Source organism: Varanus komodoensis, unplaced genomic scaffold (assembly GCF_004798865.1).
Source record: "Varanus komodoensis strain SLA01 unplaced genomic scaffold, ASM479886v1 scaffold49, whole genome shotgun sequence".
Taxonomy (NCBI): Eukaryota; Metazoa; Chordata; class Lepidosauria; order Squamata; family Varanidae; genus Varanus; species Varanus komodoensis.
The window spans coordinates 3,252,435-3,278,962 of NW_025336072.1; the positions used below are offsets into that span (position 1 = coordinate 3,252,435).

At 40.2% G+C, this 26,528-nt stretch overlaps 1 protein-coding gene across 3 annotated transcripts in view; it reads right to left on the reverse strand.

Annotated features, from left to right (window-relative positions):
• The window catches only part of ADAM12 (ADAM metallopeptidase domain 12), a 342,499-nt gene that overhangs the window by 134,721 nt on the left and 181,250 nt on the right, over positions 1-26,528 (reverse strand). For all 3 annotated transcript variants that reach the window (XM_044445563.1, XM_044445564.1, XM_044445565.1), the window contains exons 7-10: positions 23,878-23,949; positions 22,326-22,495; positions 21,823-21,907; positions 12,737-12,882 (exon numbers count right to left, since the gene is read on the reverse strand). In XM_044445563.1, coding sequence (XP_044301498.1) covers positions 12,737-12,882; positions 21,823-21,907; positions 22,326-22,495; positions 23,878-23,949 — 473 coding nt within the window. The remainder of the gene's footprint in view (positions 1-12,736; positions 12,883-21,822; positions 21,908-22,325; positions 22,496-23,877; positions 23,950-26,528) is intronic.

Here is a 26,528-nt window from a genome sequence, read left to right on the forward strand (position 1 = left end):
CCTTAAAATTTCCATTGAAATGAGGGCTGGGTATTTCACTCAATAACCACACTTTTGAGTAACATACTTTGGACATATCAGCATTACTCATTGATTAATCCATCAACATTTCCTTGTCAGAAAGGTGTTACTAAGATAGATGGAAGAGGGATGGCTTTGTGCGGAGGGAGATTTTAAGTGTACTTATTTCCAGGGTGGTACTTAAGTGGTACTTAGTTGCATCTCACACTGTAGGTGTGGGCTCACATAGCTAAAAGCACCTCCAAAATCCTCCCTCCCTCCCTCACTGCTTCACCTACAATTCTAACATGTCAAGAGGAAGGCTAACCTAGAAGTTTCTTTCAGCCATGTGGTTTTCTTAAATGTGGGGAAAGGTTCTGTATGAACTTGCATGCAGGCATGTGAACCCCAGCCTGTGGCCTGAAGCATTTTAGCCAGAACCATAGCTTACCCTCCTTGGTGGTTCAGTGTAAGAACCAAGCCTAAATCTAATTTTAGAAAACTTTGAATAGAAATTCAAAGGTATGTGCTCTTATTCTCATGGAAACTTCCAAGAAAGTCTGGCAAAACTGGGGATGGGTGGGAGTGAACCCAACTAGGCATTTTTATTGGCATTAGAATGCCTAACTTGCTTGTGTTACATGATATTCACCAAGATTGCCCCTTTTAGGCTACTTCTGCTAGTATATGCTGGATTTCTTCAGACTAGCTATATCGTGACTTTTAAAATATACTTCATATATTACATTTCTTCCATTTTATTTCAGTGTGCGCTAAACTTGCACACTGTTTGGGGGCAAGGGGCAAGGCTTCCGTGGGGAGTGGGCCTGGGGGGAATGGTGCAAGATGGAGTGTGTTACTGGGCTTCCACAAAAGAGCTCTGAGAAGGAGGTAAGCCTACTGAGCCTTGCACAGCTTTCCCTCTTTGCTGCCTGCCACAGCTTCTTCCTCTCTCTGACTTGCCCAGTGACCTAGAGAGAAATCAGAAGTAAATCTCATTACCTTCAATAGCACTCACTCTGAAGTAAATAATATTTTCTTCAGTGGTACTTATTTTTGGGGAAGCTGGCATGAGAGAGGCTGCACTTGCTTGCAGAAACAGCCTTTCACTGTAGAGGAATGGGTTACTAATCCCACTCCCTTCACCCCATGGGAAATGAGAGGATATTTGCAAGCAGCACCTTCCTCTTTCCACACTCCTTCTCCATGACTTTTTGTAAGGGTGAGAGACTGTCAATTAATCCCCTCCCCACTGTAAAAACATCTCTGCCCCTTTTCTTCTCCACATAGTTAATCCATGTAAAACACAAGAGAACATAAAAGCAAATTAACTTTAAAGGGCAATTTCCTTGCATGCACCAACTTTTCAGCTCCTCCTAGTTCTCCAGCAATTTCAGCAGTGCATGACATATGATCACATTTTCATCACAGTAGAAACTGTGTTCTATTCATTAGCATGGACTCTGTTTTACATACATACTAGGACAATGCTCCTGGACAATATAGCAGCTGACATCACTTAATGTTAGACCCATGACCTTTTCCCTCCTGAAAACAATTAAAGACATCCATAATGGCCTTGAATTATTAATAGAGCACAACAAACAAGAAATCCTTGGTCCCTCAGCTCCACAGAACAGACTTCAGGAATTTAAATGAAATGCTGACATAAGACTACTTCGTCATTTCATGGTTGTTTCTTACTAAATGAAAATGGGAAAGCAATGAACTAAATCATGGTATTTCTTGTATGTTTTTTTAAACAGTTGCACTGCTGGCAAAACAGCAAGTCTGTCATAAGCAATTTATTAATCAGTATTAATTTTTTAAAAAGTAGCTCTTCATGGAGTTCAAGTTAGATTTGAAATGCTTCGGAGTTTAATTAGGGAGTGTTTGCCTCTCCAAGATAATTTCATTTTCTTCAAATCATTAAATATATACATCCAGATGGTTTTGCTGATTCTGCAAATTAATATCTATAAAAAGCTGGTCTGAGAAATGAAAAGTGAAACCTGTTGGTAGAAACCTAAGAAAGTCCAATTAATTTGGAATTAACCAATTCTTTACTTGGCCTGGTTATTCTAGTGCCTAATGAAAGAAGAGTTATAATAATGAACCCTGGCAGTTTTGACTCTTTTCTACCATGAATTTGTATTTCTTCCACACTAGGACTTGTTGGGAAAATCCAAATGCATCTTTATAGAGAAAGGTTGCTTTTAGGTGCCTTTGTGATGTAAAATCAAACCTGCAGTGTCCCTGCTCCTCTTGTCCGGAAAGAACTAGAATTCCAAGCCAGGCTCCCTTTCCCTGAAGCATTATTAGTGATCTTTAAAAAACTCAGACTCTCCACTTGCCTGAAGCTGCTGCTACATTTAGTTGCAAAGTTAAGCTTGCTACATTGCTAGCATTTCACTGCACTGAGGCTTTTGTTCTGTTAATGTGCTGGGCTGCAGCAAGCTGCCATGAGTATCTTGCAGGTTTTCTTGCAGGTCAATACCCACACCCACACCCTGTCATGATTCATGTGCCTTTCTCTTTGCCATAACACTACTCTGTAATCACTGACGTGTACCATTATGTCATGTCCCCTCCGTAGTTTCTTCACATTGTTTTGTTCATGAATACATTATCTGCTGGTATGTACCCCTTATGTCCTGTTCCCATTTACATGAATGGAAGCTTATAAAACACTCTGTATATGTTCTAAAAGTGTGTAGCTAGTTCATGCACCTCTACACAACCATGCTGTTCTAGGTTTTCTCTACAGAAGGGTTTGTTCCTGGATGTTCTCTGCTGAGAACCAATACAACTGCTGAGATTCCTAACAGAGAGGTCTTCCTACAGCTCTGAGTGATCATTGTTGGGGCTGCTCTCTGGGAGTCCCTGACAGACCAAACCAGATGTGGTGGAACAAAGACAAGCAAAGGTGGTGGGAGGGGTCTAGTCTTTGCACAAAGAGCGAGCGGGCGGGCGGGCGGGCAGGGCAGGGCAGGGCAGGGCAGCCACCACTTTATGCAGTGTACTTCCCATCTGGCTGACTTCTGGTAGTGGAGCTAGGCTGGATAGTAAACTGCTTACTGTAATGAAGTGCAGGTATACTTTTGTCTGCCACATGCTCCTTCTTGTGTCATGAGTGTTCTGTCCCCCTCTTGGGTTAAGAAAGGGACAGTTTTCTGCACAGCTGCCCTCACATGTGCAGTTTGTCTCCAGATTATATTAATATATAAAAGAATACCGCTATCATGTGATTTAAGCTGGTATCCTATTGATTCTGGGAATTTGGAAATGCTGTTAGAAAGGGGGACCCAGACATTTAAACACTTGAAGGCAGCCTTGGCATTGACGCAAAGCTGACCAAAATGCAAGACAGAACACAGGAATCTAGCAAACAGTGGGCCTTGTCAGCCCCACAAATACTTGAAGACAAGGGGCTGACAAGGGTTGGGGTTACCTAATATTCAGATACTACTCCCTCTACCCCTTACTGAGGATGGGAATGAATCTCAGATTCATCCACTTCTTTCCTCCTCACAAGGGCAAACAAAGTGACAAAACCTAAAGACTATTATCTATATAACACTATCTGCACAACTGGTACTTTTCAGAGAGTTAAAAAAATGTATTTTCACTTCCCCTAGCAGCCCCTTGTGCCTCCCCTCCAAAACTATTCTGGAAGCCTGCTTGCAGTGTTGGATTTAAGCCATAAAACTGAACTTTATTGCAGGTGAAAAGGGAGGAAACAGCAACAGCAACAAGTGATTTATGTGTTACCTACTTGAATAGATACTCAAGAATATGCAGCATTCATTCCAGAGAGCATAATTATTAGATATTAAGAGCAAATGAGAGACAGTGAACACATTCTGAATTCAGTAAAAGCCAACCACATAGTGAACCATTGCATGGTCCAATTGTGAGATACCTGCCATTTTTATGTAAGTAATTTAGCAAGCAAATGGGAAAATAACTTATTGGCAGGGCCTACCTACATAGTGACCTTATGCTTTAATTATAACATATATAGCTAGTTCTAACTGGATACACCACTGCATGGAAAAGATTAGGTTTTAGGTGCATATTGGAGAACAAGTGAGATCCAGCCTATTAAGGCATACCAGCATGATGCCAATTTGGTGACTTTCTAGGGAGCACTGTTATGCTACATCAGAAGTCACACACCGAATGCCCATTGAAAAATGAATTTAATGGAGTTTCCATTAAAGATAGAATGAGCTGAACTCTTTACTTACCTACTTTGTGAAGACATTTGAAAAGCTCTGGATAAGGATAACTGCAAGTAGTTTGTTACTTGGCAGACTACTTTAACAATCAATCTACATTTTTAATACTTAGGGCACATTCACATGTGAATAATCAGCCTCTTATGATTCCCCTGGGACAAGAGCCCTATGGGAAAATGGGCATAGGGCCTAGACACTTCGGTTACAAGGTGATTTCTGAGACAGAGGCAGCATGTGTCTTTCTCAACATGAAGGCATCCTACCTTTCTTTTTCTTTCTTTCCTGTTAGATATTACTTTCTATTTAGTTTAAGCCAATTGTGTTTATTTGCTCAGGAAATATATTTCATTCAGGTATCAGCACATTCACATCCAGAATGCAGCATTTTCCTTTTATTGATATTCACCTTTTTCTTTTCTAAGAGCAGGTGGTTTTATATTTTGTAAAAGCAGAACTACAACAGCAGTTGTCCAATAGGCTAAATGGAGGAATTACTAAGTCTCATAAGTTTTAGTGAGAGGGATTTCATCAATCTCTGAACTCTTCAAGTGAAATCAGAAGAACCTTAAAATGCATACTGTGGCTGGATTACAATAATAGGTTATTGACAAATCTCAGATGTTACCGATTATATGCTTTCCCTGTTCACGTATTCATTTGGGTTGCACAAATATGCAGTAGATAGACCAACAGGCTGACTGGGCCACCAGGAACAACTGCAACATTCTGCAGATCCAGACAGTGTATCTACATGTACATACGCTTCTGTATTCAAAATGAGAGATCTGTAATTTTTCCTGATATCATTCACGTATGAGGTGTGTGTGTGCGTGAGAATGTGTGCGTGCGTGCATGCATGGTAGACTATGAAAACGAGACCCTTGAAAATTTAGGGTGTAAGAGGAGTCAGTGGGCATGACCCCAGTCAGTCTCCACAGTGTTTATTTTGTACCCAAATGAATAGTTGGGCAAGGCTTACGTGTTCAGAACACTCCAGCTCAATCTCACACAAAACCTCTGTTCAGTGCACATTTATCTCATCTTCTCTCTCTCTTTTCCTCTATGCATGTGTAAGCATGTGCATGTACGTGCATGCATATGTATTCATTTCGAGATAAAGGCAATTAATCATGCTCTACTGAGAGGCAACTAATTAACGGGGGTCAAAAGGTTACAGAAGGACTGGTTTCAAAACCATTATTAAGCTAAAATGACAGAAATGTCATGACCTTCCCTCCAAGTTGCAAATTATTTAACACAGGGCTGAGTATACATAACAGTGTGATGTGATCATCATCCAGTATGTTTTGCCTATTAAATCATCATTTCTCAGGACCTTGCCTTTCCACCCAAAGGCATGGCTGAATGCATGTTGCTTCAGAGAACATCCTGGGATAGTTGGAGGGCAGGGGTAGCAAGACATAACATTCTGCCTTTTAACATCATGCAACGTTAAAGACTAAGATTACAGTCTAAGCAGACCTGCTATTTCACAAAATCATAAAAAGAAATCTCAGGGGTTGTTTAACACTTCAAAGTTCTTCCATGTAGTGTAAGTATCAGGCTTGTAAATACCTCGTGTGGTAGGTAAGAATCACCTCTAGGGAAGTTTTACAAAAAGTGCATTGCTGCCCACTCCCTTTAAGTCACAAATAACTAGTGATGGTTTCAGCAGGCATGGGACTACCACACTTTGCTGTGGACAAGCTACCTTTCTGGACTTATCAGCAAGGCTTGTTTAAATGTCCCTTGATAAAAGTACTAGAAGAAAAGTGTACTTGGTTGAATAAGATAAAAAACCAGTAAGTCTCACAGGAGCTTTAGTATGGAAGTACAAATGACTCGGCTACTGGTGCAGTGTGAAGAGACAGCCACACAGTCCTATGAAATAGAAGTGAAAAGAGCTTTCTTTATTGCAAACCAGCAGGACACAGCCCCCTCTCCGCCCCCAGGAAAGAATAGAGATTATAATGGACCTGAAATCTGGATATGATATAATTAGCAGGCACTTGTGTTATCATTAACACCTTTAAAAAGACAGTAAAGGACAAAAGAAATTCCATGCATATCCAAAAGAACTGCATTTCCTAGCAGTGTCTTCAGATAAAGATATGATATAATTAGCAGGCACTTGTGTTATCATTAACACCTTTAAAAAGACAGTAAAGGGCAAAAGAAATTTCATGCTTATCCAAAAGAACTGCATTTCCTAGCAGTGTCTTCAGATAAAGAACAGTTGTGTATATCTTTCATTATTATTCATGTCTGAGTGCTGCTTAGCTAAAAGGAGAACATACCAGATAGAATTCCCATGATTGAGTCAAAGTGAACTGGTTTGTTCCCTGTGAAGTTTCATGTATCACCTTTCCCAAGTAAAAACAAGAAAAATAAAGATTGCAGGTTGTGGATTCCATTAAGAGAGCTGGGACATGTTAAAGTGAGTAGCAAACTATTTGGACTTGCAATATTTCTAATGAAAACAATACAGAGCTTTTAAAATTCATTGATGTTGACTCAGAGCAATCTTCATGTTGTTACTAGTGTAAAAGAACTGATTTATCTCTAGGAGAACTCACACTGAAGGATATGCTACAAAATGAGCAGCACTTAGACTAAGGGTAACTGAAGATTTTCTATTGTATGCATTGCACTTTTCAGGTACTTTAGAAAACCTGAACAGGAGAAATAGGAATATAATTAAAGCTTGCAAAGTGTAAAGGTAATTTCAGTCTTATTTGTGCTTTTTTTTTTTTTTTTTTTTGGTGGTAAAAATTATTTAATTATTTTTTTTTTTTTTTTTTTTTTTTTTTTTGGTCGCAGACACAAATTATCAAATCTCTTTTACATTTTGACTTAAATGTGAAATATGTTCTTCAACATATCTCTAACCTGGCATCCTCCAAATGTATTGGACTACAAATCCCATCTGCAGCCACCGCAGCCCTCGGCATTGAACAGTTCCTCAAAGACTTCTTGCCCTCTGTTCCTCTTTCCACCTAGCACCCATAACCAATTATTCTTACCCTTCTCTTTGAGACACAAACATCTTTAGTATCCTTTGCCTCTGCCCAAAGTTAATATTACATTTTAAAGACAGAAAAATCTATTACTGAAATATCAGCTTGTTCCTTTCTAATCTTGGATTCATGTCTGAACTTTGGGTATACATCCTGAAGGTACATAAGGATGTTAATTTGTGCACAGCATCCTTGATTGGCACCTTTGATTCTTCAAAACAGTTAGCTTTCCTATCAAGCTTTGTATTATTTCAGATGACAACACAGAATGGCTTCAGTTGCATTGTAATTCATTTCTTTTTACAATTCCAATTTGGTATCTTTATTTTAGGAGAACTATGTTTTTCTAACATGTGCCTAGAGGAAAAGTATTCTCCATCATCCCTAGAGGCCACAAAGCAAATACTACAGCAAATAATACCTTTAGGTACTTTAGTTTTTTTATTACCTGCCATTAAGTATTCCACTGCCTGTTCTAGGGTTTCAAATCTGGCTTCAGTTTGCTTTCCAGACTTTCTTCTTTGGCACCGAGAACAGCATTCGGGTTTCTGGTAACCTCTTTAATGAATCTCTGGGCCGCAGAGCAACTTCTGCAGACTTCCCTTTAATGTTCTTTCTTTCTTTCAACTGAGGGAACTCAAAACTGCCCTAAATATTCCTCAAAGGAATCTATCCACCACAAGATATTTCAAACAGCTATGACTGATTTGTGTTTTGTTGTCCCAAAAGGTTATTTTGCAACTTTTTTTGGGGTGGGGGACATAGTCCAGAGAAGCATTTCTCTGGGCTTTCCTTGCCCTCTGGATGCCCGTTTCTACAGCCTAGCACCAGTGGTCTATTTCCATACCATTTGCCTTGGGTCAGAAGAGTCTTTAAGAAGACCAACCTCTTACTGAAATGTCAACATACCAAAATTAATTTTTCCTTGTTCAGTATTTTCTATTATTGCTATTCATCTTCTGAAATGTCCTTCTCTTGCATAGCACAATGTTTTGTTGGAAATTAAATGTCAGGAACAGAAAAGGATCACACCACTTTTCTACTTTAAACCACACTGCTATATACAATAGCACATCATTGTGTGCTTTTCCAAACATGCTCAAGCTTTTAAAACATTTTGCAGTAAAAGTGGTGCATCTCTCTGGTTAAGATGTAAACCTACAGGAAGCTCATTAACAGACAGATCCAGCAGAGTTTAATTTTGCACTGATCCCAAGGTATTTCTTCTATAATTTCAAATACAAGTTTTTAATGCTGAAATCTGCAAAGATTAAAAGAGAAAAAAATGAAAAGAGGTGGCAATAATGAATGAAATAACATTTAAGGCAAAAAATATTCCCTTGAATATTTCCCTTCATTAGAATGACTTTAAAGTTAAGGTGATGGAATAAATTTAATCTAAACTGGTTTTCCCTCAACACTTCATTTTATTTGAAATACAAATATCTGTTGGGTTCAGAGTGACAAACTTGAAATTTTTGTGCTCCCTCAAATGTAACCTTAGCAGTTTCTCTCACCCTAAAGAAATTTATTCTTTGAGAGACCTAGGATGTGGATGGATAGGAACAGAAATGAAAAATTTTAAAAAGAGAGAGATAAGCACACACATAAATTAAGAGCATTTCAACATTTGCTGAAAGCCTGTCACAAAATAAAGACATACAGAGAGAAAAGAGCATTAAAACAATTCCATTTGGTCAGGTTGAAAAACAACTCCTGCCATATGGAGAAAAGTAATAGAAAATCTATTGGCAAAGTCAGTAGTATTTCCAGATCTATTTTATATACTGATTTATTTCATTTCTATACTGCCCCACAACTGAAGCTCTCTGGTAGTAAGTTTTGTATCAACACTGTAGCTTGCATGATCTGAAGAAAAGGATGCATTTCTGAGATTTCTTCAACTTGTGCACTCTCATGATTCCCAGTGGTTGCTTCTGAGGATTCATTATTTTGGACAATGTGTTTGAAAGGTCAGATTTTACTGCTACAGATATATGTACAATTCTTGGATGGGGTGGGTGAATATGCCACCAATATACAACCCATATGTCTTATAGATATCCTAAGAGGAAAACAGAGGAAATCATTCCCAGGGAAAGGAATATACAGAAAGTATGCAACCAACTACAGAACAGGTACCTTTGTACCTGTTCTACTGTCCTTGTTAATTTATTATTATTCCTCAGATATGCACATCAAAAAATCAGGCTAGGAATAGCCAGAAGATAATCGCATTTGACAATACTGTGGGAATCCTACACTTAAATTTAGCACCAGTGTGAGCTTATAGCATGCTGCGCTGCCAGGACCTCTGGAACTTATGTGAGATATTGGCCATGTTTAGACAGTAAGCCAGAATGTATCAAATCTAAGTAAAAACCATGTTTGAACATTCTTCTTCCAGAACAGCCATGAACAAGGAATTTGCAAGCTTCCACTTCCACTTTGAACTAACCAGAGCTTAGTATAAAATTGTAATCAGTCTTACTATGGTTAGTTGGAAAAAGCGAACTTTGAACCATGTGTTTTGAAGTTGCCTTTTATCAACCACAGTTTATAATTCAGATTTAATGCTAAACTGTGGTTAACTGAAACCAGATGGAAAAGCGTCTGATCTCTCATGCAGGAGAAGAGAGGAGAGGAGAGGAGGGGCATATGCCTGAGCTCAAGGCTTGTACATGTAATAGATCACATGCTGCCATTCGCCATTGGGGCCTGCTTCCTGCCGTTGCCTCTGCAGCCTACCCACAAGTGCTGGCACCTTTGCAGCCCTTTGAATGCTGCTTTCCCTTCACCCCGCTGCCACCATATTCGCAGCGTGCCTCCAACCACCGGCGAGGTCAGCCTCTGGCGGCTGCCACCTTTGTAGCCACTGCCTTCACCATCAAGGCCTGCCTCCAGCTGCCACCACTTTCATGGCCCCCTGCCTCCACCATTGAGGCCTTCATCCCGCCTTTAGCTGCTGGCACCATTGCAGCCTGCTGCCTCTGCCACTGAGGCCTTCATGCAGCCACCATCAAGGCCCACCTCTGGTCACTGCTGCCTTCATGGCCTGTGGCCTCCACCTTCGAGCCTTTAATTCTGCCTTTGGCTGCTGCTACCTTCGCCCACTGAGACCCCTACAGAAACCATGGTAAACCACCTGGATACCTTAGTGCGAGCCTCTCTCCCCCTTGCTCTCTCTCTCTTTGGCTCCTCTGGCATGCCTGGCAGTTATCTCACATCCCCAATCTTGGGGTTCCCCCACTGGTTCCTCTAAGGACCACAAACCTCATCCAACCAGACCCCCAGAACATACTCCTGACCTTCCTGGTGATTGCACAGCCCCTGCCCACTGGACTGTTGTCACCCCATCTCCTTCTCTAGTTGTTCAGACTCATACAGACAGCACGGTTCTTCACTATGCCCACAAGGCCCTTGCCTCTGACATCCCTTGCACAGGACAACTGTGCTTCTTGCATTGTCCTTCATGCACTGTAATGGCAGAAGAAGAGAGCCCCTATCCCTCCTTGGACTCTCCACATGAGTCCCATACAGCATCTCCCTAGTCTGAAAGATGGCAGGTTTTGACTTCACTGTATGCCTGAGCACATACTCCATGGACTCCTGGGCTGCCTTGACCCCCTTTCGCTGCACCCAGATGAACAGCATCTCAAGAGCCACCATGTGGTCCATGCCCTCGACCTCCGGCTGCTGCCACCATCTGATGCCCACACAAGGCGAGCCTCTTGGCTGGGTGGTCCTCTCATCATTCCTTCAGCAATGACAGCCCCTCCATCCTCGGGGGGTAAGCTTGCCCATTGCCCATATGTGTCTGATACACGGAGACCATGATAAAGAAAGGTTGCTTACCTGTAACCATCATTCTTTGAGTGGTCATCTGTGCATTCACACAATCTGCCCTCCACCCCGCTAGCTGTTGTCAGCTGGTACCCCACTGTGTTTATGTCTGTGTCTGTTCAGTTGCCTGGAGATGGTGCGGTCTCCAAATCACGGGGCAGGGTCTCCTCCCCTTATAGCAGGACTCCAGAGGGGATGGGTGGTCCTGCCCACTCCATGACACTGAGCAGTAGAAGTTTCTTCTGACCTAGGCCTTCCTCTGGTGCTTAAGCTCATATGTGTGTGAATGCACAGATGACCACTTGAAGAACGATGGTTACAGGTAAGCAACCTGTCTTTTTTATATTTAAATTAAATTATCATTTAAAAATTTGCACCTCTCCGTATACATTTGTAAATGAAAATGTTATGCAAATTGGTATCTCTTTTTGTACTCCTTGTGATGATTCAGTTAATTATTTCTTGAGGTGTGTAAGTGGTCACCCCAGTAGGTAAGCATAAACCTTTATCTATTATTACAAGTGAACCCACCCACACTGTTAAAATCTTCTGATCTGTCATCTTTAGTAGCATACTGGCATTTATTTTTATAAACAGCATTCCCATCTTTCTTATTCATTCTTGTTTAATAATAATGGGCCATAGCATAACTGTGCCTTCCTTTGTGTAGAGATCTGTTCTCCCCTGCAGAGGAAGGCAGGATGCGCTCAAACAGAGCAAAGCTCAGGGAACCAAGGTTCCATTTAGATGCCAGGAAGCACTTCCTGACAGTTAGGACCCAGAGGGTGTGGAATGGGCTTCCACGGGAGGTCGTTAAGGCCCCATTGGTGAGGATGTTCAAAGATAGGCTGGACATGCACATGGTGGGCATGTCATGAGCAGAGCCGGCTGGAGCCGGGGGTCAGACCAGATGGCCCGGGAGACCCCTTCTGATTTGCTCTGTTTCTATGTTTCTCCTGGGGCCACAGCCTTTGTCTTACAGTTTAAACCACCTCACTAAAATTCTGGTAGTGCACAAAGAGAAAGAGCATGAAGAAAGGCTTCTCAGTGTTTAAATCTAAGTCAAACAAAAATGGAGGAAAACACCCTTGCATTACTAACATCACCAGCTCTTCATAAAGGTTAGTCCAGAAGCAGAGTGTGCATCTGTCTAACAAAAGAGAGCCAAGACTAAACTATACACAGGGCCACAGTTGGAGTATTGGACTGAAGCAGCTGAACATTAGATTAAAACGAAAGAAAGCTGATCAGACATCTTAGAAACAAAGAATGTCTTCAGCTTATAGAAAGCCCTAATCATAAATGAACTCTGCAATGGGATGCACAAAATACCACCTTCTCTACTTGGTGGGGTTTCTTATGGCCTTATTTTTCCCAGGCAACACATAAAAACAACAATACAGCTTAACAGCTTTCCACATTTTCCTTTAGTAACAAGGGGAGAAATTACAGCCACACTCAAGTTATTAAGATGCCTTCTCCACTGCAACAATTTTAATTTAGAGTGGTTTTATTGTTGCAGATTATGGAGGAGTTTCTGTGATAAAGTCTAATTGGTATAAGCAAGATGTAAAGGTGCCAAAATGCTTCCTGAAGTATAAACAAAATCTCTTTCTCAAACAAAAAAGGACTCACCCAGTTGAAGGATTCATGATGCAGCCTCTGTCAGTAGATGCTTTACAGTTGCAGCCCCTTTCCAGTGTATCATGGTTCATCCCAAAATTATGGCCCAGTTCATGAGCCAGAGTTACTGCTGCTCCCAAAGGGCTGTCTGAGTGATCCTCAAAAGAAAATACACATATACACACACATGAACAGAATAAATATCATTGTTAAAAATAACAAATAGTGGTATTAAAGTAGTAAAAAAACCCTTTATTGGTATAGTTAAAATATTGCGTGTAACATAAAACCGTAGTCTAAAACATACAGGCTTAAACAAACTAGCTTCCCTGAAGAAAAGGGATGGCAGAGCTTTCTTCTTGGGATTTCAAATAAACTGCTACTCTCTCCAGAACCACAGGCATCTCAGCAGATAATACATTCCATACTTTATCCATATCTGACCAGCCACACATCTTTTCTAGAATCAGGCCGAGGTATTTCTATGAAGACCTCTATGAAGGGGGCACTAGAAGAACATGTCTGCAAGTGATTCAGAACTGCCCATCTCAGAGAAGCATGACTTTCATCATAGGGACTCCCATTAAATTTATCATAAAACAACACCAAGGGCATGACATTACATCTAGAGAGTAAAAATGCTCTCTGGACATTTTAGGCAATAAAAGATGGTGGCCAATTGGTCAGATTTACTAGGAATGTGCAAGTTTAGTGGGGAACATGTTTTATTAGCTGCACTCCAAAGTTCCTGCCATTCTATGTCCAATATTTTCTCCTTGATCATTCTCAAAGCCTCGATTTGACTTAAGGCTCCTAGTGACTCTGAGCTGATTCCTATCAATATTCATTTTTTTACAAGATCTATAGTGCCAATAGGCAGGTCAGAGTCTAACAGAAGCTGGTATATTATTTATTTATGTATTTACATATATTTATAAGCGTCTGTATTAAACAAGTTTGATCAGGAATATAATATATTCTAAGCCAAAATTGAACCAACCTTAACCAGGCCCGAGTCATTAACCAGGATTGGCCAGTTTCTAAGAAGAGAGCAGCATAGGGAACGCAATGTGATAATCCTAGAACTTTACATATGGAGGCCTGTATCTGTTCAATTGAGTGATCGATAGTGCTTTGCTAGATTTGAAAACCATACAAACTTGTGGTATGACTTTGACCTTGAATACCTTCAAGATTGCTGGTAGATATCTATTACCTTCAGTGTAATAAAATTGGGCAATAACTTAAGCTGTGAATCTGGCTACATTTATTGTTGCTTTATGATGTGCCACCCAAAAATGATTATAATGAAAGGTAATATCAAGATATTTGTACTGTTTGATTTGCTCAATTTTCTTTCCATTACAATTCCAGCTAAGTTGTTTCCATTTCTTCGCAAGACCAAAATTTTGGCCGTGTCATGATTTAATTGTAAGTTGTTAAATACTCCACACTTCTATCAATCATGCACTTCAAACCAATGCACATCTGAGAGAGAAGTGCAGCATTGCCTGCATACAGATGCAATGGAACAAGTCCAGTACCAAGTCTAGGGCAATGGGCCTCAACTCACTCTATATATGGAGCTAGATCATTTAGAAAAAGATTGAACAGTAAGGGAGCAAGAATACAGTCTTGTTTAATTCCCCTATTTACTGTTGTCTGTTTGGTTAATTCTCCACTCCAGGAAGATTGAATCTGGCAGGATATATTTGGGTATAATACTCTGATAAGGGATAGAAATCTTCTGTCCATATCTAATTTGTGGAGTTTCTTCCATAATATTTTCATGTCAATTGAATTGCAAACTCCCTTTCTCTCTAGACAGGTTACACAGAGTTACACAGAGTTATGAATTTGCTTCCTTTATCTATTTGTTGATAAGATGTGACAGAATTAAGCAGTTATCAAGAGTAGATCTGCCTTGCCAGAAACGTGCTTGTTCTGGATCACCAATTGCCTGCTTTCTGGTCCATAAGAGAAGTTTGTTTAGGAAGTATGTCACATACACCTTCCCAAAGACCAATAATAGGCTGATAGGTCTAACATTTGGTGGTAGTTTATGGTCATCCTTTTTATAAATAGGTACAGTTATTGCATCTGTCCATTCTGTGGGAATATCCTTGACCTATCTAACAAGAGGAAGAAAATGTCTGCACTAAACTGGCTCCCCATTGAAGTCCGGGCCCAATTCAAGGTGTTGGTTATCACCTATAAAGCCGTTAATGGCTTGGGTCCTGATTACCTGAAGGAGCGCTTATGTCCATATATGCCCGCCTGCCCCTTGAGATCGGCAGCAGAGGCCCTTCTCCAGGAACCCTCCGTGAAAGATATTAGGAGGGTGAGTACCCGGAGGAGGGCCTTCTCTGCGGTGGCGCCCCACCTATGGAATGCTCTCCCCAGAGAGGTCCGCCTGGTGCCATCGTTATTTGTTTTTCGGCACCAGGCCAAGACCTTTTTATTTAAAAGTTATTTTAATTGTTAACTTACGAATTGTATTGATGGGACTTTTAGGTATATGCCAAGATGCTTCCGGTTTTTTTAAACTCTAATTGTACAAATTGTTTATTTATGTTTATTTATTATTGTTGTAAGCTGCCCCGAGGCTTTTTGCAAATGGGGCGGCATAAAAATGGTTTAAATAAATAAATAAATAATAAAAAAAAGGGTGTATTTAGTAATTTTGAATGGATTGGGTTGTGACAATTTTTCACTCAAGGCTTTTCAGATGTCTTTTTAATGTCTTTTTAAATGTTCTCAGCCACTTCATTATCTAATTTGTTGCTTTTTTTAAAAGTGCCAATCTCTTCTCTCTTATTGTATGTTCCCAGCCAATCATGGAATACATAATAAGTAAGATGATGTTGCTGTAATAGTATATAGCCAGTCAGTTTTGGCTAAGAAATATTAACATTGAGAGCAAATAATAATATTCATGGGCATAAAGATGAAATGACTGGTTGATCCTCTTGTCTTATGCTGTTACTTGGGTGGTTTCATTGCACTTTTCCTGTCCTGCCTTGGCAATAAGGGAATCCATTCCCTTCTTCCACAGCTCACATTCTAATTTTTAAAAAATCAGCCAAGCCAAGCCAACAATGATTTTTTAAAAACTAGATAACTGTGCACAATTTCCATTGATACATGTAAAATAAAAATACATAAATGACATAGAAAATGCAACATTTGTTTTTGCTGAAGTTTTACAACAAACACAATAGTCAAAAACTTCACATAATGAGTGACAACTTTTCCCCCTACTACATGCCAATCCAAAGATCACCAAGAGGGAGTCCCCTTTCATCCAAAGGCTGAAATATTTAATAACTCCAGGATACAGCTCTAATTTTTTGTTTTTTAAATCTGTGTTTGGATTTTCTGAAACTTTGAGTACTGAATATAAAATCTGCCTCTCAAAAGTTGTGTATTTCTGTTATTCTAAAAGCAACAATTCTACACTTATAAAATTGAAAGGCAGTCTCTCACATAACAAACAACTGCAGAGAAAACAACACTGTGGAGTGGAAATTAACCATTTGAATGTACAGTATATCATTGTGTTGCAAATCACAATATCAGGCAGAAAAATCCTTACTGGACAGGGGGAATCCACCACTCCCCAAAATCTGACTGGATTATCACAACAGGTGACTGGCAATGTGGCTTGAATAAATAAAATGTGGAAGTGCCTGCTGCCATGTCCCATTGTGAATATTCAATCCACAGTGGGCAGTTGCTGCAGCTTGTCATGTCATGTGAACCTTACTATGGTTAACAAGCCACCCAGGAGCCATGGTCTGTTTTTGTGTTCTTGTGTAACCTGTTAACCATGGTAACAAGCCGCCCTGCCCAGGCTGGCATCACACAGTAAGCCATGATGCCCTCCTTCTGTATCTGCAAGATATATGCTACAAGTTACCATGGCTTATTTAAGCCGTGCTTTTGGCAGTTGCTTGTACAAACCAAAGCTCTGCCAGGCTTATGTGTGAATGGCCTCTGAAAAATAAGTGCATCAGCTCCAGGGCTGACATACTTTCCCTCCTTTCAAGTGGGCTTTGGATCCTTCCTTGATCCACCCCCACTACAACCCTTCCCCTCCTGCTGCCATTAGAGTGTTGATGACGGTGGAAGGATTCCTGTGTAGGTTTCTACTGCCCTGATGAGGGGGCCTGTGGAAGCAGACCTCCAGAAAGGGATACCCACCTAGGGTGATAGGAGCTAACCCTTAGTGTGAAGCAATTAATCTCTGTCATTACCAGCTCTGAACTACCAATATAGTTAATATATAACAGTAGTTAGAGTTATTGCTGAATCTGCAGATACAAGGGGATTTTTTAAGTGCAATGAGAACATTCCATAATGTGCATCAGTGTTATCAGCAAGATAAAGATAAATAAAATAAAGATGCTCCCATAGCTGGACTGGGTCAATGAACTATTTGGCTTTCACAAGACAGTATTATTGTCATATTCAGAGAGGGAACTATCTTTGGTTCATTCTGAAGACTGGTTTATTAGCTATCTAAATTTATCAAAGCAGGAAATGCAGTGTCACAGCAAAGAGATTGCCTGAAGACAATCTAAACAAACAATTGAAAGCTTTCACTTTAATGAGAAAATTATGTGCTGCTTGAAGAATGTGCAGATTCTGAGTTTCTAATTTATTCTTCCTTCAGTTCTTAAGTTCTTTCATTAGTCAAATGTGTTAGCAAGATGTCTCACAGTCACCAAACAGGAAATCATCTATACTTCAAATGCTAGCCACCCAACTCCAAAGGCTAAGGACCAGTGAACAAAAGACTGGAATAGTTTTAGAATAGTTTCAGTAAAACCCTGCCTTTTGAAATTGTTATATCATGCATGCTTTGACAATAACAATGGCTAGTTTAACAGTAGTGGTTTTGCAGTCTATCCTCACTCAGTAAGGACAGCTTCACATCACATTGTTCTTAAATGGAGATTTCTGTGTTTAGGAGAAAAAAAACACCCTCCTCTCATATAGAGCCTTTTATAAAATCTTTCAAATTCAACAACCCATGCACCTGATTTGGTCTTGTGTAAGGTGTTTGTACGTGCCCTTAATTAATCCCCTGTAGTGTACTTAGTGCTTCTAATATGTCCTTCAGTTTTTTTCCCACCTGGTTTGGCAAGTCTTCCTCTTGAATCTGGCCAATTTTTGGAACAGGGTGCTGACCAGAACAGTTGACCAGCTACTCCAAGAACACTACTCCTACTGATCTGAATTAAGGTGGCTGTCTGTGCTCTGGGGCACTACTGGAAATGAGCACTGCGACTCTGAGCATTGGGCAGCTGGCTTCAAATAGTCTACTTATGTGCAACATGTCCAAGCAAGCTGCTGCTCTGTAATTCCAGGCACTATTGAATGATCTGGATCAAATTCAGCTTGGTTTTGGCACTGAAACAGCCTTGATTTCTCTGATGAATGACCTATGCCAAGAGAAGGCTGGGGTAATGTGACAGTGTTAATTCTCTGGAATCTCTCAGCAGTTTTCAGTACCATCCATAATAACATATTTCTGAATTAGATCTCTGGAGCGTCAGCCCAATTCATGGTGATCCTCTTAACCCAGAAAGCTTTACATGGCTCAGGACAGCAAGTGCCTCTCCCAGTATGAACCTTCCTATATATTATGGTCAACATGGGAGGCCTTCCTCCCAGTGCATCCTTGGAGGGAAACTTAGAGAATAGCAACATGGGAGGCAGCTCCCTGATAATGGAATGCTCTTGTGTCTGGCACCAACGCTTCCATCTTGTCAGCACCAGGTTAAGACTTTCTTCTGCTCCCAGACATTTAACAGCATATGATGAGGTACTTTAGTCTTTATCAGATCCTATTAGTTTTATTGTCAAGTGTTTTTAACTTGTTTGCACATTATTTCAAATGCTTGAATGTTAGAAGATTTATTATATGCTTTAGCATGTTGTGAACTTCTCAGAAAACTTTGCCTTTCAGCTACAGAGAAATGTAATAGTAATCAAACAAAATGTAATGTAATGTAATTTAATTGTTCTCTCTATTATACTAGAAGGTGGTACTGGCAGTCTGTTGCTCTGTGCCTGTGATAAAGTGTTCTGAAAGGTTCCATAACTTTTGTTTTCCATCCCATTTAATATCTACATGAAACCAATAGAATCAAGGGAGGGTTTTTTATTGTTGTTCTTAGCCTCCCTGCTTCCCTGCTTGCAGGATACTGTTGCTGTTGCTAGTTGCAAAGTCATGTACTACCCTTCGTGACCCCATGGACAACACTCCTCCAGGCCTTCCTGTCCTCCACCATCCCCAGGAGTCCACTTAAGCTCACTCCGACTGCTTCAGTGACTCCATCTAGCCACCTCATCCTCTGCCATCCCCTTCTTCCTTTGCCATCAATTGTCCCCAGCATTAGGGTCTTCTCCAATGAGTCCTTCCTTCTTATTAGGTGGGCAAAGTATTTGAGTTTCATCTTCAGTATCTGTCCTTTTAAAGAGCAGTCAGGGTTGATCTCCTCTAGGACTGACTGGTTTGATCTCCTTGCAGCCCAAGGGACTTGCAGGAGTCTTCTCCAGCATCACAATTCAAAGATCTCAATTCGTCGGCGCTCAGCCCTCCTTATGGTTCAGCTTTCACAGCCATACATTGCAACTGGGAAAACCATAGCCTTGACTATACACAATTTTGTTGGCAAGGTGATGTCTCTGCTTTTTAGTATGCTGTCTAGATTTGCCATAGCTTTCCTCCCCAGGAGCAAGCATCTTTTAATTTCTTGGCTGTAGTCAGCATCTACAGTAATCTTGGAGCCCAGAAAAATAAAATCTGTCACTACCTCCATTGCTTCCCCATCGATTTGCCAGGAAGTGATAGGACTGTTTGCCATGATCTTAGTTTTCTTGATGTTGAGTTTCAAGCCAACTTTTGCACTCTCCTCTTTCACCAGCATCAAGAGGCTCTTTAGTTCCTCTTCACATTCTGCCATTAGAGTAGTATCATCTGCATATCTGAGGTTGTTGATATTTCTCCCTGCAATCTTAATTCCAATTTGTGATTATCTAGCCCAACCTTTCACATGATGTGTTCTGCATATAAGTTAAATAGGCTGGGTGACAATATACAACCTTGCCATACTCCTTTCCCAATTTTTGCAGGGTACTAAGGAATAAAGCTAAAGGTAAAGGTTTCCCCTTGACATTAAGTCCAGTCATGCCTGACTCTAGGGGGCGGTGCTCATCTCCGTTTCCTAGCCAAGGGAGCCAGCGTTTGTCCGCAGACATTCTCCGTGGTCATGTGGCCGGCATGACTAAACACTGAAGTGCACAGAACGCTGTGACCTGCCCACCAAAGTGGTACCTTTTTATCTACTTGCATTTGCATGCTTTCGAACTGCAAGGCTGGCAGGAACTGGGACGGAGCAACGGGAACTCACCCCGTTGTGTAGATTCGAACTGGCGACCTTTCGATCAACCAGCCCAGCATCACAGCGATTTAAACCACTGCGCCACCTGCAGTCCCACTAAGGAATATAAATATGCAAATCTTCACTATATGTGATAGGGAGAACACTAAGTCTGCCCCACCTTTTTTTAACAATACTTTCTTTGTAGAATAGGATCCATGATTTTGGTTTTTTGATGCTGGTACTTTTTAATTATTACTTTGACTTCATGATTTTTAATTAGTCTGAATTATTTTACTACTTGTTATAAGGTAAAATGAATAATAATACTTCATATATTCATACTTCCAATATATGGTATTTTCCTGAATATTCATGAGAATTTAAAAGGAGTTTTTATCTCCTTCCTCAAAGAACATAAATAAACCTGACACCTGAGACTGCTGTAAAACTAAAAATGAGCCATAAGCAATGCTAAGGACCTGAACTGGACTGTACAAGTCCAATGAATGTGCCTACTATTCCAAATTCTGCTGGAGGATAATAATAATTACCTTTAGGTCCTTTCAATTATATTTCTATATTTTATAGATTTGTTGAACTTTGTTCATACAATTTATTTTCTGCTATGAAGCTGAGTTAAAGCTGTATAGCTAAGTGTATCTGAAAGCTTGATCAAGAGCAGGGTATGCTTCACCAAAAATCAAACCAAATCAAACTGAACTCAACTCAACCATATGGAAAGACATCATGGAAAAAAGAGGACAAAAAGGATACCAGAACATCTGCATCCGGAAATTTATATATATAAGTGCAAATTAAAAGATAATAAATATAATTGAAACAAAAAAGCAAGACTAAATGTTATACTGGGTTAGACTGATTCAGGTGACTTCTCTGCCTGCTCAGTCTGTCATCCAGGAGCAAAAAGCTGATCCTCAGCTTAAAGGACTCCCTCCCTGTGGTTCTTTGCCTTTAAATCTGACTTTCTTGGAAAACTTCCAACAAAGAACTGCCATTTGACAGCTCTCCAGAATGCAGGACAATCCTCTGCAAAGTAGATCACCTGGATACCCCAGTAAGGCAGCTGGCTTTTTTGGCAGTTTCCTTGAAATATATGATTATACTGAATTCATTAGAAGTGGAAAGTTCTAATAGATGCTAAAATAAGTTATATTTATATATTAATTCTCTTTTGGAAAGCCAACAAAAATAAGAACATTAATATATTTTAGCAAAAACATGTAGATAATATGAAAGATTTGTCACAGTTATTACTGCATAGAGTGCTTTGCACCTCGTATTATAAAAGTTTATTAATGGTAATTTGAAAAATAAGTAATTAGGAAAGAAGACTTACAGTCATATCTCTCTGGTTCATAACAAATGTAGCATCTCATGAATATTTTTGTGAAGGCTTTTATACCAAACATAGCAATACAGTGGTAATTAGCAAATGTCTTTACATTTTTCAATCTCATGAGGTTATTTTGTTTCTGGTGCAGCAGTCTAGTACAAAGTAAATGTATGCATGTGTGCACACAGTATATTTGTGTGTGTGTGATATTTCATTTTAATGCTACATAAATTTATAAATTTCTTTTTGATGCTACATAATAGCTTCAAACATTAACCACACATTATGGTTAATATAAGAGCTACAGAAATCCAGAAAAGTGGTGTAGCTGGTACTGATCCAGTACTTACCATAACAATACCTCCAGACTGCTCTGCAGTGCACATACTCATTATAGGTGCCATGCCAATGGTAGTACCTTGGAAATAGGCTCCACTGATGGAAAGGGAAAAGAGAGGTAAAAAGAAATATTCACTATTTGAAGGCAGGCTTAGCTCATACCCAGCGGTGATCCTGAGTGCCCCTTTCTTTTACATATATGGAAACAGCTGAATGAGTAAAAATAAAGCACCTTGCACGATGCGGGGGATGTCGCAAATGTGGGCTAAATATACCCCAAGGCCTGGCTTTCACCAGCAGGAACATGGTGAGAATGCATTGATTCTTAGTGCAGTCACATGGTATCCCCCTAAGTTCCTGCCAATATATAGGCCTTTGATCCACCCTTCTGGTCATAACGAGGAGCATTTCACTAACAGCATTAACAGCCCAGCATTTCTAAAATTCTGTATATAACACTTCTTGAATGAATGAATTCTTTTTCACTGTCCCCTTCTTGCATTGGTAGGCATACCTCACTAGTTGTGCATTGTCATGGGGTTTACGAGGTAGTAGCTTCAACTTCCGCCAGTCCAGAAACTCATGGAGGCTGGTGAAGGGGTCTTGTGTTATTGTACACTTGTCCATATCATTCCAGATTTCCACTCCAACCAAGGCTATCCGAATATTTAGTGGCCTATAGAACTGAGTAATAAGAAACCCACCAGTATATTGTATTCTATTTGTAGAATATCTTACAATAATGCATGACAGTGAAATATTAATGTGTAAACAGCTAATGTGATTCATGCTTCGATTGGATAACTCTCTCCCCAATTTTGATTCCAGATGTAGTTGAGAAGTAAGATCATGACCTCTGGTTGTGCCTGTCCTGCTTCCAACACCCATGGTCATACAAGTTATAATATTTGAGTAAGATGAGTATGTATAAAATGTAATGGCTATGTCTAATTGAACAGCTGATGACTGGATAGCAATTGTGCTGGAGGTCTGTATGTTGGATCTTACACCTAATTATCCTATTCAAATGTATGGGTGAGGATATCTGGTGCTCTTGAAAACATGAAAAGTGTGCTGGGAGACACAATCTCACTTTCCTTCCTCCACCCCCACAGGGACGGTACCATGGCTTATAACACTGAATCCAGTCCATGATTTGGTTTCACAAATAAAGTATTAGGTTGGATCAATATATTAAAATCTGTTCTTGGGCAATCAATCCCTGAAAATGACAACAAAAAAGGCATAGCCACCCCATATGGTTTGCTACATGACTTACCTCTCAGTAGGTATGTTTGAATGATATGGCAAGACACCATGGGGCAAACAACCTTTAGAACAAGCCACGGCTTGTCAGGGTGGCATATAAGCCAAACTTAAGCTCAGCTTGACAAACATGTCCTGGGTTCAGCCAACATGGTAATTCACAGTGGCTTCAAAGCCATAGTGTCTCAGGAGTCATGCAAACCCAGTCACTGTCACTCATCCTCTGCCTTCTTAAGCCTCACAGCAAGTTAGTGGGCAGCACAATTTCTGGAAAAATTACAGAAGGACTGCGCCTCCCCATCGAGGCATGTTCCAAATGAAAATGGAATACTCCCCCCACCACAACTGTAAAGCAAGCAAAGATATACCTGTTAGCTACATCTATAAAGTAGCATGTAGCAAAGACTATATAGATCTGGATTTTTACCATTTTTGGGGTGACATTTATCAAAGAGCTGTAGATATTTAGATATTGACCATGCTATCAACTTTCTGGATATAGGCAGGATGAGTCCCTTTGCTTCCCCCGGCACAAGGGGGTTGCACCAGCTTTTGCATAGCTAACCCTTTTCTCTTTTCTGTCTCCTTCACAGTGACCAGACTGCTCAGCCTCTTAGTCACCTGAGATGTGTTGGTTGACTTTGCGAACTGAGGTGACGGGGCTATTCTCTATACACCATTTCTCCACACAAAACTGTTCTCAAAAATGGTTAAAGTGATCAACAGTAAGGCCAAACGGTTTAGAAGGTGGACTGCTTGAGAGAAACAGAAGCCATCACTCTTCCATTCAAACATTTTACCTTATCAACATAGTTTGCAATTTCTATCAGCCTCAGCTTCACTTTCTCCACATCCTTTCCTTGTCTCTGAAACTAGAAGACATACTGAAATAACTCTGAATTGTCAACATTGTCCAAGAAAGGCATTAACTATGACTTCCAGGTTGTTCATACAAAATGGGTGAGAGGAAAGCTCCTACAGACTGCAAGAACACTCTCATATGCCTTTAAACAAGCACAGATTGACCCGTGTTTCCTGCATTCACACAACAAGTTGAATATGGGTTGAATATGCAGGTTGAATAAGGGTTGAGTGTGACTTGTCATTGAACTGAGGGCTGTTGCTGCATCATGGGTTTTTGTGTTGTTTGCACTACTAACAGACCCTGATGTGTTAACCAGAAACAATCCATAGTTCATAATGCAGCAATAAAACATACATTCTCTTTGTGGGATGCTTATGGTTAACAAACTATGCTGTGTTAGCACAGTTGAGTTTACATAGCACTTGTGATTCAACAACAATCCATACACTCAACCCATTCTGAACCTGTATTGTAGTGTTCTGTGCTGCGTGTACCAAAGGCCATAGTTTTTCAAGAAACCACACACACATACTTCTAAAAAAAATCCTATTACCTTTGTCTTTCGGTCTCAGTACACTGTACAATGTACAGTGCCTAGAGATGTCATGGGAAGAACAGGAGGCATATAAATGTTTCAAATAAATAAATAAAAGCACTCCTCTTTAGCTGTCTTTCAGCCTCAGGAAAGCAATTCTACTGTTTAACCAGAGGTGTTCAAGATGCAATGTCTGTCATTTTGAAAAGGGGAAAATGCAAATTGGAAATTGTTTCAAAGCAAGGTTTTTCATTTTCAGATGCACTTCAGCAAGTTGAGCTATTTTTGACAATTTATTTGTTTTGAAGTCCTTTTTGCAAATGCTCCACAATTTATGCTGGCTTTGCTTCATTCAGTACCAGGAAACTACACTGAAAAAGCCCATGCCACAGACTGCTGTTACTTAGGCCAGACAGCCACAATCCATGCTTGGCTCAAAATTAAATAATAGAGCATAGGCCCAAGCATAAAAAATTCATGAAGCAATGTACAGCTGCAGGGTTGTAAAATGGTGGTTTTAAGGAGTACTGCCATACTTAGGAAACCCTATAGACATGCCCTATATTTTCCTGTTATTATTCATTGCATTGCATTTATATCCTTCCCCTTTTCCTTTTACAAGAAACTTGAGATAACTTACACAGTCCTTCTCCACTCCATTTTATCTGCACAACTACCAAACCATGAGGTAGATTAGGCTGAGAGTGAATGAGTGGCCCAAAGTCACCCAACGAACTTCATTGCCAGAGTTTTCCTGTCCAACAATCCACCCACTGTGCCAAGCTGGTTCTTGTTGCTGACACTGTGGTGTGCAAGGGGGGCAATTACACCAAACTTGGCAATTTCTTGGTTCTAGAGAATGATACATTTGAAGGAAGCATATGCCTAACCACTAACTCACATGCTCCAAACATCTTCCAGGTATTTCCTGTGTTCCCTTCATGTCCTATAATAGTATGTTTAAGAAAAGATAGGACAATATCTAGGCTTCTAGGCTTTTTGAAACCTCCAGCTGATATTGAGTTAGGTAGCCTAGTGGGAAGCCATGGCAAAATATGGAAGCACTATACCAACCAACATTGTTCAGACCTTTATTCAGCAGTGTGTTTCAGTGTTTGCATTTAAACTCTTAGTCCTATGAAGGCTTCTTACAGAGTCCAGATTCAAATGAATACTGAAATTTGTTATAGGACATTGCTACCACACTTGCTGAACCAGAAGTTCCAGGGGTCATTGGAGTAGGTAGTCCCAAGTAGAATTGCACAAAAACATGCATAGGGGAGAGAAACCCACTGTTTGCCGGTGGGATGGGCCTGGCTCCACCTGTCTTCCTGAATTCCCAGCCTGTGAAGCTTCATAATGCACTTACTGCATCATTTGGCCTATGTGAAGGTTCCTACTTGCCACCCCTGTTGCCTGCCAAGAGGCAAAGTGCCATGGGATTAAAGGTGCCCATTCTGGGCTCAGGGCATGGGGCCCAAATTAGGAGGTCTCCCTGATGTTTGAGGATGGGCTGCTTGAGGCACCTTGTGGGTTTCTGTGTTTCTGCTTTTTGCTGTAAGTTTGCTGTGGATGAGGTATCATTTTGTTAGTCCTCTTAACATGAATGTTCTAGTGACTTGTGTAATGCAAGTACATGCTTTTACTGATTCTGAGTATTGCAAATGCACCTATTGTTCTGTCTTGTGTACATTAGTGATACATTTTAAATGAAATATAATTGTATTATACTTATGCCTACAAATTCTCAAGAAGATGAATTTCCTGAACTTGTTATGCTAGTTTCCTTTAACTGTAGATGCCAGGGAACTTCTGAATGTGAGGCACATATTCTGTCTCTGAGACAGCTCTAACATATTCCATTCTACAAGTGGTAAAACCCCTTCACTTATTTGGGAGCAGGCAGAAACAGCAAGTAGGACATGGTATTCACCATGAATGTTTTTTGTTATCAGTAGAAATCCATCAGAGGCTTATCCCTTACAAGTATTTGATATATCTTGCCAACACATTTCTTTATATAAGTGACACTTTTAACCTTGGATTTTGCT